The sequence below is a fragment of the Podarcis tiliguerta genome (genome assembly GCF_965153285.1).
Source record: "Podarcis tiliguerta genome assembly, chromosome: 18".
In the NCBI taxonomy this organism is placed as follows: domain Eukaryota; kingdom Metazoa; phylum Chordata; class Lepidosauria; order Squamata; family Lacertidae; genus Podarcis; species Podarcis tiliguerta.
Window position 1 is genome coordinate 266250 of NC_139551.1, and position 17125 is coordinate 283374.

General features: G+C 50.9%; 2 protein-coding genes across 2 annotated transcripts; one reads left to right on the forward strand and one right to left on the reverse strand.

The window, feature by feature from the left end:
• Window positions 1-25: 25 nt before the first annotated feature.
• MPV17L2 (MPV17 mitochondrial inner membrane protein like 2) lies at window positions 26-3951 on the reverse strand. The gene is made up of 6 exons (XM_083421960.1): window positions 3849-3951; window positions 2784-3006; window positions 1521-1691; window positions 1305-1381; window positions 1094-1222; window positions 26-585 (listed from the first exon to the last, which is right to left on the reverse strand). The coding sequence occupies exons 2-6, from the start codon at window positions 2959-2961 to the stop codon at window positions 514-516; spliced, it is 627 nt and encodes a 208-aa protein (XP_083278086.1). The 5' UTR covers window positions 2962-3006; window positions 3849-3951; the 3' UTR covers window positions 26-513.
• A 108-nt stretch (window positions 3952-4059) lies between these two features.
• On the forward strand, window positions 4060-15792 carry HAUS8 (HAUS augmin like complex subunit 8). Its single transcript, XM_083421839.1, has 10 exons — window positions 4060-4189; window positions 9407-9459; window positions 9925-9946; window positions 10726-10806; window positions 11528-11598; window positions 12044-12118; window positions 12423-12581; window positions 12686-12827; window positions 13837-13978; window positions 15519-15792. Exons 1-10 carry the CDS (start codon window positions 4069-4071, stop codon window positions 15637-15639), a joined length of 987 nt encoding a protein of 328 aa, XP_083277965.1. The 5' UTR covers window positions 4060-4068; the 3' UTR covers window positions 15640-15792.
• Window positions 15793-17125: the final 1333 nt, after the last annotated feature.

Consider the following 17125-nt stretch of genomic DNA (forward strand, 5'->3'; position numbering starts at 1 on the left):
CAGCTCCGCCACACTCAAAATATAATTTAATAAGAAGAATAAGAATAATTTATTACTTCTAGCCCGCCCATCTGGCTGAGTTTCCCCAGCCACTCTGGGCAGCTTCCAGCAGATTCAAAGTACATTAAAACATCAGTCATTAAAAGGACAAACCGCCTGAACCCGACGGCAAGCAGAGAGAAGAAGCACCTGTCTTGGCAACGGGGTGCAAAAAAAGGCCACCTGTTTTTTCTTTTAATTGGGACGTGCAAAAAGATCTGGCACTTTCGAATGAATTGGGAAGCACCGGGGTTGGCAGTCGGGAAATGCCCGTGCCAACTCTGCCCCGCAGCCCGTTTCAGGATCCGAGGCGCTGCTGGAAGAGGGAGTCGAGGCCTCGGCTGGGAGGAGAGAAGGCTGCGCACCCGGGCGACGGCGCCTGCTTCCCAGATCCAGTCGCCGATCCGGTGGGGCACCAAGGTGGCTCCGGCACGAGTTCTGGATCCAACCTTGGCAGAAGTGAGTGGCCCTCGTTCACCCGGTCGTTTCCATCTCGACTGTGTCGGCTTCCTCGTTTTCCTCCAGGCTGAGTGATGGGTGCTTAGGCTAAAGAGAAAGCGGGGTGGGATCTCGTCAGTTGGGGATCTATGCAGCTGGTGGGATCTCTGGCTAGAGCAGAGAGTATCCTCTTGACCCAGAAACCCAGGAGAGCTGCTGCTGGGCAGACAGTCGTGAGCTGGACGGACCACAGCCTGCTGAAATGATCCCTTAAGGCAGGCAGCCCCAAACTCGGCCCTCTAGCTGTTTGGGACTACAACTCCCATCATGCCTAGCTAACAGGACCAGTGGACAGGGATGATGGGAACTGTAGTCCCAAAACATCTGGAGGGCCGAGTTTTGAGGTTTTTATTGTGCTTTAAAATATTGGGGCAACCCAGTCAGATGGGTGGGGTATAAACAAGAAATTATTCTGCTGTCCTGCCCACCTCTGCCCTACAAGAGAACATGGTCCCCAAACTCATGATTCAAAGGATCTGAGGCTGCCGTTCTGGGATAACCCCTCTCCACCGGAGACCCCAAACTGAGCCCTGTGCCACTGCCTCAGTTTACCCACCCGGTGCTTCAGGTACGACAGGTAGGTGTCCCAGCCGAGGGTGATGACGTTCATGTAGAGCACCCGGTAGGCGGCGGGCAGGAAGAGGAAGTTGATCAGCTGCGCCGGGGGCCACACGCACCAGTCCATCTGCGAGCGGGGAAAGGAAACGGGGGTCAGCTGCCCCACGGGACAGGAAGTGATGTCAGGGACGGGGAGGGAAGCGTCTTACCTTGTAAAACTCCCAGAAATTGTCCTCCAACTCTTGCCAGCTCTGGTCCAGCGTCTGCCCCTCCAGAGACCCCATCCCTGCAGGGAGACAAAGGAAAGGCTTGGGAGGGGGGGTGCAGGATGAGGCCAGTCCTGGGCCCTACCTGACCCCCTCCACACGCATACAATCCCTCCCAAGCGGGATTTTTCTCCTAGCGGTGTCAATGTCCTTACTCACCCAAGAAGTACCAGACGCCCAGCGCCGGGGAGGCCACGATCTGGTCGATGAAAACCTTCTTGAGGACGCTGCGGATCCCGCTGAAGCCGGCGGCAGGGAAGGTGCGGTCGAGCCACAGGTACCAGTAGTGCATTAGGGGGCCCATGCTGCAGCCGATGGCAAACATGCGGGCTGAGGAGGAGGAGAAGGCATATTTGTAGTGGGTTAAACCACTGAGCCTAGGCTAGGACTTGCTGATCAGAAGGTTGGCGGTTTGAATCCCCACGACGGGGTGAGCTCCCGAAGAGAAATAATGAGGCAAATGTCTGCAGCAAAGTTCAGAAATGACTGACAGTAACATTGGTCAGTTAAGTATTTTTACTTATTTACTTATTTACTTGATGGGGGGAGGGATGCAGGTGGCACTGTGGGTTAAACCACAGAGCCTAGGACTTGCCGATCAGAAGGTCGGCGGTTTGAATCCCCGCAATGACGGGGTGAGCTCCCGTTGCTCAGTCCCAGCTCCTGCCAACCTAGCAGTTCCAAAGCACGTCAAAGTGCAAGTAGATAAATAGGTACCACTCCGGCGGGAAGGTAAACGGTGATTCCATGTGCTGCTCTGGTTCGCCAGAAGCGGCTTAGTCCTGCTGGCCACATGACCCGGAAGCTGTACGCCGGCTCCCTCGGCCAGTAAAGCGAGATGAGCGCCGCTACCCCAGAGTCGGCCACGACTGGACCTAATGGTCAGGGGTCCCTTTACCTTTAACACAGGCAAAGAAAAGAGGCTCCATCACTTGGAAGTCCAAATGGAGCGCTTGTGAAAAGCTGAGGTGGAGGGGACTTCCAGAAGTCCGTTCCCAAACCAAAGCGTTCCCAAACCAAGGCGCGCTTTCCCATAGAAAGGAATGCAGAAATGGATTAATCCATTCCAGACCATTAAAAACAACCCCTAAGACAGCCGTTTAGCATGAATTTTACTATCTTAACGAGACCATAAAATGAAAGCAATAAACAATGTATTGCAGTCACACAATCAACCAATCGGTAGCTAAACTGGGTTCCACAGTCACAAAAAGAAAACAAAAAAAGAGCCACAAAAACGTGAAATTAATAGCAAAACCAGACAGATCTCCGTGTAATACAGAAGGCCCTGCTCTGGTGTAGCCACCCTCCTGCTAATGGCCGCGACCCACAGACTGATGGCCTGACTCTGCACCCCCAGGATTGAAATCCCAGGTAGCACAGGGGAAAGGCAGCTTTGAGAAAGAGGCAGCCAGGGCTCACCTGTGCGGGCCAGATCCCGCTTGCGCTTGGGCTCCTGCCTCATCTCCCAGGTCTGGCGGAGCGTGTCCCCGGCAGCCAGGAGCCCCCCGCAGCTGACGGTGTTGGTCACCAGCAGGAGGCGCCCTTGGAAGAGCGGCTTCCAGTAGACGGAGAAGATCTGGCGGCCGCGGGCCATCATCTCGGCGCTTCGTCGCAGGCCCAGCAGCTGGCTGGGGGGGGGGGACTGCAGAGAATGGTTGGGGGGGGGACACAAAAAAAGATGGTGAGCTTCCTCCCAGGGCCGTCTGGCGGTTCCCTCTCTGCAAGAAGTGAGGTTGCAGGGAAGCAGGCAGAGGGCCTTCTCGGTGGTGGCGCCCGCCCTGTGGAACGCCCTCCCGTCAGATGTCAAGGAAATCAACAACTATCTGACTTTCAGAAGGCACTGGAAGGCAGCCCTATTTGGGGAAGTCTTTTAGGTTTATGTAGCTAGTCGTGTTGGTCTGCCGTAGTCAAAATAAATTAAAACAATTCTTTAAAAAGACTCTTCTTAAAAGCCTAAAAACTCCTTTAAAAGAACCAAGTCTTCAAAAAAGTTATATGAGCTAAGGAAATCTTTAAAAGAATCCTTCCAGAAGAATTTAAAAATGATAATGTAGCACCTTAGAGACCAACTGAGTATGTACAGCGGTACCTCGGGTTAAGAACTTAATTCGTTCAGGAGGTCTGTTCTTAACCTGAAGCACCACTTTAGGTAATGGGGCCTCCTGCTGCTGCCGCGCCGCCGGAGCCCAATTTCTGTTCTCCTCCTGAAGCAAAGTTCTTAACCCGAGGTACTATTTCTGGGTTAGCGGAGTCTGTAACCTGAAGTACCACTGTAGATTTAGATATAAGCTTTAGTGTGCTTTTTTTCGCGTTTTAAATATTCTGTTGGGGAATCCCAGCCAGATGGGCGGGGTATTATTACTATTATTATTCTTTATTAATTCATTAATTAGGAATCTGAGCAACAGCAACAAGCGTCCCGGCCTCCGCCCGCCCTGGCCAGTCTGCCTGCGGCACTCTGTGCATGCTCAGAGGCACCCTCACCTCGGGCCTCTCCTCCGCCTCCACGGCCGCCGCCTCCTCGCGGGAAGCCCGGGGGAACACGAGGAGGGTCAGAGTCCGAGCCAAGGCCGCCGCATCCCACTTCCGCCTCGGCGGGGTCACGTGAGCGACAGAGCCACGTGACGCCGCCTATGAGACGCCGCTCTGGCCGCGCGGCTTCCTCCGTCTCGCTGTCTCTTGGCGGGCTTTTGGTCGGAGGGCGATGGCGGGAAGGGAGGCGGCGGCGGCGGCGGCTTCTTCGCCTCTCCGGAGCGGCGCTGCTCCCCGCGCGGAGCCCGGCCTGGCGTCCGAGGAGAAGGCGGGAGCCCGGCCCAAGCAGAGAGGTGACGGCGCTCGGCACATGCTCGGGAGCACCGCTCTTTCGTCCTTGTTCTTGTTTCTTCAATGTCTTTTTACATATACAATTTGGCAACACATGATTTGCTCTTGCTGGGGGTCTGGCTGGTTTTCCCTGGGATTCTGGGGGTCTTGCTGGTTTTCCCTGAGATTCTGGGGGTCTGGCTGGTTTTCCCTGAGATTCTGGGGGTCTGGCTGGTTTTCCCTGAGATTCTGGGGGTCTGGCTGGTTTTCCCTGGGATTCTGGGGGTCTTGCTGGTTTTCCCTGGGATTCTGGGGCTCTTGCTGGTTTTCCCTGGGATTCTGGGGGTCTTGCTGGTTTTCCCTGAGATTCTGGGGGTCTGGCTGGTTTTCCCTGAGATTCTGGGGGTCTGGCTGGTTTTCCCTGAGATTCTGGGGGTCTTGCTGGTTTTCCCTGGGATTCTGGGGGTCTTGCTGGTTTTCCCTGAGATTCTGGGGGTCTTGCTGGTTTTCCCTGAGATTCTGGGGGTCTTGCTGGTTTTCCCTGAGATTCTGGGGGTCTGGCTGGTTTTCCCTGAGATTCTGGGGGTCTTGCTGGTTTTCCCTGGGATTCTGGGGGTCTGGCTGGTTTTCCCTGGGATTCTGGGGGTCTGGCTGGTTTTCCCTGAGATTCTGGGGGTCTTGCTGGTTTTCCCTGGGATTCTGGGGGTCTTGCTGGTTTTCCCTGGGATTCTGGGGCTCTTGCTGGTTTTCCCTGAGATTCTGGGGGTCTTGCTGGTTTTCCCTGGGATTCTGGGGGTCTTGCTGGTTTTCCCTGGGATTCTGGGGGTCTGGCTGGTTTTCCCTGGGATTCTGGGGGTCTGGCTGGTTTTCCCTGAGATTCTGGGGGTCTGGCTGGTTTTCCCTGAGATTCTGGGGCTCTTGCTGGTTTTCCCTGAGATTCTGGGGCTCTTGCTGGTTTTCCCTGAGATTCTGGGGGTCTGGCTGGTTTTCCCTGAGATTCTGGGGGTCTGGCTGGTTTTCCCTGAGATTCTGGGGGGGTCTGGCTGGTTTTCCCTGAGATTCTGGGGGTCTTGCTGGTTTTCCCTGGGATTCTGGGGCTCTTGCTGGTTTTCCCTGAGATTCTGGGGCTCTTGCTGGTTTTCCCTGAGATTCTGGGGGGTCTTGCTGGTTTTCCCTGAGATTCTGGGGGTCTGGCTGGTTTTCCCTGAGATTCTGGGGGTCTTGCTGGTTTTCCCTGGGATTCTGGGGGTCTTGCTGGTTTTCCCTGAGATTCTGGGGGTCTTGCTGGTTTTCCCTGAGATTCTGGGGGTCTTGCTGGTTTTCCCTGAGATTCTGGGGCTCTTGCTGGTTTTCCCTGAGATTCTGGGGGTCTTGCTGGTTTTCCCTGAGATTCTGGGGCTCTTGCTGGTTTTCCCTGAGATTCTGGGGGTCTTGCTGGTTTCCCCTGGGATTCTGGGGGTCTGGCTGGTTTTCCCTGAGATTCTGGGGGTCTGGCTGGTTTTCCCTGAGATTCTGGGGGTCTTGCTGGTTTTCCCTGGGATTCTGGGGGTCTTGCTGGTTTTCCCTGAGATTCTGGGGGTCTTGCTGGTTTTCCCTGGGATTCTGGGGGTCTTGCTGGTTTTCCCTGAGATTCTGGGGGGTCTGGCTGGTTTTCCCTGAGATTCTGGGGGTCTTGCTGGTTTTCCCTGAGATTCTGGGGCTCTTGCTGGTTTTCCCTGAGATTCTGGGGGTCTTGCTGGTTTTCCCTGAGATTCTGGGGGTCTTGCTGGTTTTCCCTGAGATTCTGGGGGTCTTGCTGGTTTTCCCTGGGATTCTGGGGCTCTGGCTGGTTTTCCCTGGGATTCTGGGGGGTCTGGCTGGTTTTCCCTGAGATTCTGGGGGTCTTGCTGGTTTTCCCTGAGATTCTGGGGGTCTTGCTGGTTTTCCCTGGGATTCTGGGGGTCTTGCTGGTTTTCCCTGGGATTCTGGGGCTCTTGCTGGTTTTCCCTGGGATTCTGGGGGTCTTGCTGGTTTTCCCTGAGATTCTGGGGCTCTTGCTGGTTTTCCCTGAGATTCTGGGGGTCTTGCTGGTTTTCCCTGAGATTCTGGGGGTCTGGCTGGTTTTCCCTGAGATTCTGGGGCTCTTGCTGGTTTTCCCTGGGATTCTGGGGGTCTTGCTGGTTTTCCCTGGGATTCTGGGGGTCTTGCTGGTTTTCCCTGGGATTCTGGGGGTCTGGCTGGTTTTCCCTGGGATTCTGGGGGTCTTGCTGGTTTTCCCTGGGATTCTGGGGGTCTTGCTGGTTTTCCCTGGGATTCTGGGGGTCTTGCTGGTTTTCCCTGGGATTCTGGGGGTCTTGCTGGTTTTCCCTGAGATTCTGGGGGTCTTGCTGGTTTTCCCTGGGATTCTGGGGGTCTGGCTGGTTTTCCCTGGGATTCTGGGGGTCTTGCTGGTTTTCCCTGGGATTCTGGGGGTCTGGCTGGTTTTCCCTGAGATTCTGGGGGTCTTGCTGGTTTTCCCTGGGATTCTGGGGGTCTGGCTGGTTTTCCCTGGGATTCTGGGGGTCTTGCTGGTTTTCCCTGAGATTCTGGGGGCTCTTGCTGGTTTTCCCTGAGATTCTGGGGCTCTTGCTGGTTTTCCCTGGGATTCTGGGGGTCTTGCTGGTTTTCCCTGGGATTCTGGGGGTCTTGCTGGTTTTCCCTGAGATTCTGGGGGCTCTTGCTGGTTTTCCCTGAGATTCTGGGGGTCTTGCTGGTTTTCCCTGAGATTCTGGGGGTCTTGCTGGTTTTCCCTGGGATTCTGGGGCTCTTGCTGGTTTTCCCTGAGATTCTGGGGGTCTTGCTGGTTTTCCCTGAGATTCTGGGGCTCTTGCTGGTTTTCCCTGAGATTCTGGGGGTCTTGCTGGTTTTCCCTGGGATTCTGGGGGTCTTGCTGGTTTTCCCTGAGATTCTGGGGGTCTTGCTGGTTTTCCCTGAGATTCTGGGGGTCTTGCTGGTTTTCCCTGGGATTCTGGGGGTCTTGCTGGTTTTCCCTGGGATTCTGGGGGTCTTGCTGGTTTTCCCTGAGATTCTGAGTAGATTTTTGGTGCTCGAGGTCATTGGGGTTGGGAGAATTGGTCATCCAGGCGTCCTCAGCTAGGTCCAGTTCCTGCGCCCAGTTCCTGGAGTAATCTGGTCTTTTGTGCTCAGTTTGCAAGTCTTTGCGTTGTATTGACCAATCCAGCACAGTAGGGGCCATTTCTTTGGGAGTGCTCTCGTGCTGTGGATTCTTCTTCCCTTCTTTGGGGGGGAAGTAATTGGTAATTTTACTTTGCTTCGTTCGGGGCTCCCACTCCCCCTGAGGTGACATTGGTGCAATTCCCAGGTCCATATAGTTCTTTCTTGTAAGGACCATGTTGAGCGTGGAAAAAATGGTAATTGAGAGCAGTTTGCTGGGATCTCTTAGTCCTGGGTTTTTGGGCTTCATTGGCTCAGTCACAAGACGGATTGTGTTTATCTTCCAGTTTCCCACCTTCAGAAGGTGGGGAGGGTTGTTTTACAAGCAAGGTTTCATGCTAACGCTTCTGTCCTGTGGTGCCTTCCCCCTTATATTTGCGAGCAGAAATACCGAGGCTGTCTCCAGTACCCTCGTCCCCCTCAAAGAAGTTATAAATGACTAATAAATCGGGATGGTTTCCTGCAGCAAAGTAATAGGGCTTGTGCCAGGAGATAAAATGAAGCAGAACTCGCCTCCACTATCAGCCGCTCCCTATTTCTCGGCGTCCTTCGTCTTTTCCTTTGTAGATTAGTTAAGGAACAGCTGCCAAATGTGGTAGATCAAATGCTGAGGCCGAGAAAAGCTAAATAAAAACTGATAAAATTAATAAAAACTGATAAAACTAATAAAAACTAATAAAAACTGCACAACTGCTGCGGAGCTTTAGTCAGTGCTTCTACTAAGGACGCCATCTTGGACTCCCCCCTCTATTTATATATACAATTTGGCAACACATGATTTATATCATGATTTATACAAATTATTTATATATTTATATAATTATTTATATATACAATTTTTGCAACACATTATTTATATCATAATTTAAACAAATTATCTATATATTTATAAAATTATTTATATGTACAGTTTTGCATCAAATTATTTCTATAATCCTTTCGCAACATTCTCTAAATCGCTTGACTTCCTCCCATCCCTTACATGGATCCTAATGACCATTTTTCCAAGTTTACATATCAATACAGTTTCCATAATTTACATTTTTCTTAATTGTCCACAAACTTCACTACTTTACAAGTGATTTTTTCAAAAGGCCAGCTAACGTTTTAATTTGTTTACAACGGCCTCCTAGATAGGTTATAAATCCCACCCCTAATACTTTTTAAAAGTCTTTTATCTTCTAGATTCCCGGTTACTTTAGCCATTTAGCTATTTCACGTGAACCGCCCTGAGACCTTCGGGTTTAGGGTGGTGTAGAAAATAAATGAATAAATAAAACATATTTGGGCATAATCCAGCAATTTTGGCTTCCCATTCTTCCCTAGTTGCTCGTTGCTGTTTTCTCTTAATCATTTGTTTGCTTTGTTTTGTAAGCTGCCCTGAGATCCCCTGAACAAGGGCAGAAGATCCATATAATTATAATATAAAATAAGGCCTTTATGATGGGGGGATTATGGGGGTAAGTGTGATGCGCATGCTGGGGGGGGGAGGAGCTGCACATGCGCGGGGGGGGACAGAGGTCTCTGCACATAATAATAAAAATAATAACAATAACCACAATTTATTTATACCGTGCTCATCTGGATGGGTTTCCCCAGCCACTCTGGGTTGCTTCCAACAGAATATTAAAAACACAACAAAACATCAAACATTAAAAACTTCCCTAAACAGGGCTGCCTTCCGATGTCTTCTAAAAGTCAGGCAGTTGTTTATTTCCTTGACATCTGATTGGAGGGCGTTCCACAGGGTGGGAGCCACCACCGAGGAGGCCCTCTGCCTGGGCATAGTCATGATTTATGTTGGGGGGAGGCAGAATTCAGCTAGTTCAGTATTTTTATTGATTTTGAGTGCTCAGCTGCCCCCCCCCCGGCTATGCCCATTGGGGAGGGCAAGGGGCGCTACAGGAGCAAGAGGCACACTGCCGTTCCAGAGAGGGGGGGCACTTTGCCCCCCTCCTGCCGCAGTCTTCGGAAAAGCTGCTCCTGACATGCTCAGAGGCACCTTGCCTCTTCCCATTTCACACTTTTCCTCCTTTCTGCCTCCTTAGGGGCAAGAATCGTGCCCTCGCGATACCTGGACTATCAAAAAGGATCCGGAAAGGTGAGGTCTGGAGGTGAAATTCCTCTTTTTGGCGTTTCTGCTTTAGGCTTGTGCTTCACTTCCTCTTGAGAAGTCTTTGGTAAAATAATCACTAATAAACAGGTTGTGGCTCCTTGTTTGTGGATTACTCTCTAAGGAGGTTTGTTCCTCTTCAGTCTTTTAAATGTGTCTGTGAGAAGGGGGCCATCACTGTTTTGCTGTTTTCTTTTAATTGTTTACTTGTTTTTATCCCATGTTTTCTTCTGTGAACCGCCCTGGGATCTTATGACAAAGGGCAGTTTATAAATCTAATTAGTAATAATAATCCTTGAAATAAATTCCACCAAAACGTGCTTCGGGTGGGTGTGGGGAGAGGTGTAAACCCCTTTATTTTGATTTGTCCAATTGCTGGAGTGAAACTCACACTCCTGAACCATGACACAACAGCCCATGCCTAACTTGCCGTGTCTTATTCTTCCTTTCCAGGCTGCTGCCAAAGCCACAGCTGGTGAGTTTTTTTTGGGGGGGGGGTCAAGCATCTTGAAGGGGCTCTCTGGGGCGGACCTGCCTTTCTTGGGGGCAAGTTCACATGTCCTTCCGACACGGTTAAATCTGTCGAGAAACGATGCCTTATGAGGAACGGCTAAGGGAGCTGGGCATGTTTAGCCTGGAGAAGAGGAGGTTAAGGGGTGATATGATAGCCATGTTCAAATATATAAAAGGATGTCACATAGAGGAGGGAGAAAGGTTGTTTTCTGCTGATCCAGAGAAGCGGACACGGAGCAATGGATCCAAACTCCAAGAAAGAAGATTCCACCTAAACATTAGGAAGAACTTCCTGACAGTAAGAGCTGTTTGACAGTGGAATTTGCTGCCAAGGAGTGTGGTGGAGTCTCCTTCTTTGGAGGTCTTTAAGCAGAGGCTTGACAACCATATGTCAGGAGTGCTCTGATGGTGGTTCCTGCTTGGCAGGGGGTTGGACTCGATGGCCCTGGTGGTCTCTTCCAACTCTAGGATTCTATGAGAAGGCAAACTGGGTTGGTGATTTCCTCCTGGAATACATGAGGACCCCATCGCTTTCGTTGTGCAACTGGCTCTTCAAAGACAATGTCTATTCTTTGCGGCTTCAATTCAGCCGTTTCTAATTTTGGTCTGTGTTTATTTGTCTCCATCATGCAAACCACTTGGGAGCCGCTCTGGCAAACCAGGAGAATTGGAATATATATATATATAGTCCATTAGCACCTTAGAGACCAAGTATAATGGGGTTTTCCTCCCCTCCTCTAGACCCTCACGAAGTTTTGCAGTCCACTCTGGTGGAGAGCCACGGAAGATCCCGGCCTGAACTGGAGGTCTCTGCCATCAAAAGTACGTGTGTTCCCTCCAGTTACAGCCTTGAACTGGTTGCAGAGGTGCTGGTCTCTTCTCTCCCCCTCACCGAGAGAGCTTCTGCGTGGTTCTCGGGGGGGGGGGTGGCATGTCCCGCAGAAGACGCAGGGGTTCAATGATACCTTCCCCCCCCCCCCATGTGGGATATTTAAGGCAACTCCTTTCGTCCAGGACAAGATGCCTTGAGCTCTCCCCCAGAGACGTCTTTAGCATATGCGCTGCCGGGGTGCAAAGATCCGCCCGGCGCCCCCGAATTTAGTTTAGCCGCCCCCAGATGTGTCCAAGGCACCCAACAGAATATTTTAAAGCACAACAAAACCGCAAAACATAAAAAACTTCCTTGAACAGGGCTGCCTTCGGATAGTTGTTTATTTCCTTGACATTTGATGGGAGAGGGTGCCACCACCAAGAAGGCCCTCTGCCTGCTTCCCTGTAGACTCACTTCTTGCAGGGAGGGACCAGCCAGAAGGCCCTTGGAGCTGGACCTCCGTGTCTGGGCAGAACGATGGGGGTGGAGGCGCTCCTTCAGGTATACAAAGCACAGGAAAACACTAAACGGAAAAAGTGGGGGGGGGTGTGTGTCATTGTCGCAGCCATTTGTGGGTTCCCTCCTTCCCAGTTGCAGCCCAGTCTCCTATCGGCTTTTGACTGTTAACTGGAATGTGACTGTGTTTGTCTTTTCTCTGGTTGCCACTTCTAGGCAAAAGCTGCCCCAAAGCATCGAGTGCGAAACACCACCTAAAATCCACCCCCCGAGAAAAACAGAGCCTGGTGAGTCATACTGAGACACTGAATGCAGATTTTATTTTCTAGTGAGGGGCTACAAGTTCTTGTTGAGCTGTTGTCAAACAGATACTCTCAAGTCTGCTGTCAGGGAGGCGTTTTGGTTGCGGTAAACTTTCCCAGACGGCTGAGCCGGTCTTGGCCACGAGGGTCCACTTGTCTTGTTTTGAGTGCATTTGGTGTTTTTGTGCTTTTAGTTGTCTTTAATTATCTTATGTGTAAATCGCTTTGAGACGCCGGTTTAGAAGGCAATTCATAGCTCAATGATCATCATCATCATCATCTGGGACCTACGGTTTCTATAATTTAAAAAATGGCAGTGCTATACTTTCTTAAGCGTGTAAAGAGAATTGCAGCAGATTGGCCCTTCCTCCCTGCTTTTCTCGACAGTTTCCCACACATTTAATAAAGAATCGGCTTTGTTTTCTTCCAGGTCTCTCCTGATTCTGAGGACTTGATCCGGATGCTGGAATCGGAGACACTTCTGTTGACCTATGCCTCCCTGAAGGTACAAGACCAAGAGTCTCCTCCCTACTTTGAGAGCTGGTGGCAAAACGTCACTTAGAGAAGGATCTGAAATATCTCCCTTGAAGATTGAGTTTGTTTTATTCTGGATTGCTCCATATGCTGCTTTAATGTGTTGTAAATGGCTTTGAGATATTTCCCCTTTAAAATATAACGCGGTATATAAATGAGGAGGAGGAGGAGGGAGAACCGTCCCCCCTTTAAAAGCCCCTGCACTAAATACTTCTTCTTTCACTTGCCTTTTGTGGACGCGTGTTCGAAACCTGACAACCTTGCATCGCAAACAGATGGAGAAGAATACCGCCCTCCTGGAAGCGCGATCCGAGAGGAGCTTGCTAACCCTCAGCAGGGAGGCTGCGAGGCTGCAGGCGGAGGCCCAGAAGAAACGGCGCAGGCTGCAGCGCTTAAGAAAGGACCACCAGCTCTCCGAGTCTCTGGGCAGACAGGTATGGGCTTCCCGCTTCCCAGGGGGCAGATCGGAGGACATTTCTGTACTTGGTTGTGTCCTGCGGCTGACGTCTCTCCTTCCTTCCACCCCCCTGGCTTCCAGCTCGAAGCTCTTGCTCCCGTTTCTGAGCAGAGCCCGGCATTCGAAGAAGAATACAGGCACTTTGCCACCGCCCTGGACACGGCGAGACACGAGCTGCCGGTGAACAAGATCTACCTGGGCGAGGACAAGAGCCAGTTTCTAGGTAGGGGAGTGGGTATGCCTCTTCTCAAGGCCAGAGACTCCGGGATTCAGCCCCACGTGGCGTCAGGAAGCATCTGCTTGCGGGAATGTTGAGGGTGCAAGCACCTAGCAGAGTGCCTTCTCCAGTGTGGTGTAGTGGTTTAGAGCGATAGACTCGTAATCTGGTGAACCGGGTTCGCGTCTCCGCTCCTCCACATGCAGCTGCTGGGTGACCTTGGGCCAGTCACACTTCTCTGAAGTCTCTCAGCCCCCTCACCTCACAGAGTGTTTGTTGTGGGGGAGGAAGGGAAAAGGAGATTGTTAGCCGCTTTGAGACTCCTTTGGGTAGTGATAAAGCGGGATATCAAATCCAAACTCTTCTCTTCTTCTTACGCAGCAGAAAGCTGGTTGCAAACTCCTGTGAGTTTCTTAAGACAATAAGCAATTCCATCTGGCTTGTCCAGATTGAAATGGGTTCTAATATTTTCCTGGTAAGACCCCTTGAATCCCCCCTAAAAGAATAAAGACACCACCGCCTTCTTCACAAGGAACAAAAAGTAGTTTTACTCACGATTAGGCAGAGCACAGTGTGATCCCTGAAGGCAGGCTTTAGGCTTTCAGTTACAAACAGGTTTACCCCGTATGGGAGATAACCTGGGCAACTGCTGTGGCAGCCAGCAGCCCAGTCCAGGTGATGCAGAAAGCAGGCAGGATGAACGAGAAGATTGGGGAAAGAGAAAGGGAGCAGATTTTTCCTCCAAAAGCATTTTATTTTAAAAATCCGATTTAATTTTTTTTAAAAAAAAATCTGATTTAAATTTAGAAAATCATTGATTTTTATCCACCCTGACAGCAAGGGAGATTTGCAGTTTCAGCTTGGTCCAAGAAACAGCCCTCACAAGACCTTCGAGGGCAGGAGTTGCGGCAACCGGGAACAATCCTCTTCAAGAATTTGCTTTCCAATGGGGAGGGTTCCTGGTTTGATGCCTGCCACCTAAGAGCATCTCTGAATCTCTTCCCTCGACTTGCAGACGAGTTGCAGAGGGCCTTGGCCACCACTCAGGAAGTGCTGCGCAGAGCCCTGCCGGAGCACGCCAAGGAAAACGCCAAGGGCCTGAGCATCACGAAGGAGCTGGAGGAGACATCTTTGGAGGTGGCTGCTGAGCTGCCAAGGTATTTATAGTAAAAGCACATTTTAAAAGAACCGAAGGCACTTTAAGGGATGCGGCTGGCGCTGTGAGTTAAACCACAGAACCTAGGACATGCCGGTCAGAAGGTCGGCGGTTCGAATCCCCGCAATGACGGGGTGAGCTCCTGTTGCTCAGTCCCTGCTCCTGCCAACCTAGCAGTTCGAAAGCATGTCAAAGGGCAAGTAGATAAATAGGTACCACTCCGGCGGGAAGGTAAAGGGCGTTTCCGTTCGCTGCTCTGGTTCGCCTGAAGCGGCTTAGTCATGTCAGCCACATGACCTGGAAGCTGTAAGCCGGCTCCCTCGGCCAGTAAAGCGAGATGAGCGCCGCAACCCCAGAGTCGGCCACGACTGGCCCTAATGGTCAGGGGTCCCTTTACCTTTACTTAAGGCACTTTGTTCCTGTTTGGTTGGGTGGAGGAGGAGGAGGAAGAAGCAGGTTCTTAAGGGGCTGAGGGAGATTGTGAATCCTATTGGGAATTCAGACTTTCTCCGTGTTGGGAACGCAAACTTTCAAAGAATGAGACAGAAATATGACGTCCCATTTCCCCTCCTGCTAAAGTAGAATAGCTGCTTTGCTTGGAGATTCACTTTACCAAACAGTGAGATTGTGGGCCTTTTTGGAACCGGCTTAGAAGGAACACTAAGACAGAAATTGCAGGAAACAAATGTGTAGAGAGAGGGTCTTCTCATTTGCTCATAAGTACTAGAATTGGTCGCTCAGTGCTTCAGAAGTAAGCTGTTCTTCACTCAGCAGCCCGTTCACCTACGGGACTCACTGCCACAAGGTGGCCCACAGGCTCAAACGGCTTCAAACGGAGGATTTAGGCTCATCCACGTGATGCTATTCAGCAGAGGCCGGCTGCAAACTCATTTATTTATTGGAAACGAAGGGATTAGTCAGAGCAGACCCACTGTATTGAAGGGACATGCCCCCTTTCCTTGGGTGTACTTTGGGTATGGTTGGAGTTCCCTGAATGGTCATTCGCCACAATGGTGCAATGGAACCAATAATAATACTAAATAATAATTTATTTATACCCCACCCTTCTGGCTGGGCTTCCCCAGCCACACCAGGCAGCTCCCAATAGAATATTAAAAACACGATAAAATTCAAAACACGACAAAAGATCAGTCATTTAAAACTCCCCTGAACAGGGCTGCCTTCAGATGTCTTCTAAAAGTCAGATAGTGGTTTATTTCCTTGACATCTGATGGGAGAGGGTGCCACCACCGAGAAGGCCCTCTGCCTGGTTCCCTGCAGCCTCACTTCTCGCAGGGAGGGAACCGCCAGAAGGCCCTCGGAGCTGGACCTCAGTGATCAGAAGCTGGGGAGAAATAATAGGGCCCTTGCCATTGTTTCCTTCGAGGAAGCACCTGGTTGGAGCGACAATGTTGAACGTTGGTCGGTCTGAGCCGTCAGGACATCATGTTCTTAGCAATGGCTCCTGCTAGATCTTTTGCAAAGAGATGAGCCTGTTTGCTTCTCTTTTCCCACTTCACACTCTCCTCCTCCTCTTCCAGGACTGTCGCGCACGGACTGGACTTGTCGGCCGATGTTGGCAAAGAGGCCTCCCTGCGCTGCCAGAAGGTCTTTGAAGACGCCCAAGGGGTCGAGGGGATGAAGCAGCTCTATTTCGGCTAGGCCCAAACCCCCGGGCTGGCCCCACTCCAGGCCTCTCATCCCAAACCCAACAGCAAGGGGCCGGCAGCTGAAGCCGCCCTCTCTGCTAAGCGGCTTGAATTTTTGTATTAAATTGAATTTCTGTATTAAAGCACTACACTCTATCACTGCAAAGTCTGGCTGCAACAGTGTCTTCTTTTGGCCTGTTTTATTTACTATTATTATTATTATTATTATTATTATTATTATTATTATTATTATACCACCCTATACCTGGGGGTCTGTATAGTAAAAGCTCTGGTTTTCCCAGTAATGATGTATGGAAGTGAGAGCTGGACCATCAAGAAGGCTGAGCGCCGAAGAATGGATGCTTTTGAATTCTGGTGCTGGAGGAGACTCTTGAGAGTCCCATGGACTGCAAGAAGATCCAACCTCTCCATTCTTAAGGAAATCAGCCCTGAGTCCTCACTGGAAGGACAGATCCTGAAGCTGAGGCTCCAAGACTTTGGCCACCTCAGGAGAAGAGAAGACTCCCTGGAAAAGACCCTGATGTTGGGAAAGATGGAGGGCGCAAGGAGAAGGGGACGACGGAGGACGAGATGGTGGGACAGTGTTCTTGAAGCTGCCAGCATGAGTTTGACCAAACTGCGGGAGGCAGTGGAAGACAGGAGGGCCTGGCGTGCTCTGGTCCAGGGGGTCACAAAGAGGCGGACACCACTAAACGACCCAACAACAACAACTATTATTATTATTATTATTATTATTATTATTATTATACCGCCCTATACCTGGGGCTGGGACGCGGGTGGCGCTGTGGGTAAAACCTCAGCACCTAGGGCTTGCCGATCGAAAGGTCGGCGGTTCGAATCCCCGCGGCGGGGTGCGCTCCCGTCGTTCAGTCCCAGCGCCTGCCAACCTAGCAGTTCGAAAGCACCCCTGGGTGCAAGTAGATAAATAGGGACCGCTTACTAGTGGGAAGGTAAACGGTGTTTCCATGTGCGGCTCTGGCTCGCCAGAGTAGCGATGTCACGCTGGCCACGTGACCCGGAAGTGTCTCCGGACAGCGCTGGCTCCTGGCCTATAGAGTGAGATGAGCGCACAACCCTAGAGTCTGGCAAGACTGGCCCGTATGGGCAGGGGTACCTTTACCTTATACCTGGGGGTCTCAGGGCGGTTCACAGAATAAAATCAAGATGTAAAACCCTCTTTTATTGTCCATTCTGGGTTGCTCAGCCACTGCCAGAGTGTCCTTTCTCTTGGCAGATCAAGATGACCAGCTGACAGCAAAGGTGGCAAGGTTTTTTGGCTGGGGCAATTAGAATAAGATCCATTATTGGACTTGATTCAAAACCCTAAAATGTATTTTACATCATTGACTTTTTATTTCTATTCTTTGAATATCGTATTGTTGATTTATTGCTATGGCTGACGGCTGATGCAAATAAATATATATTATTTTAAACCACAAAATAATAAGATACTTAGTGATGGGCATGTGTTTTTGTAT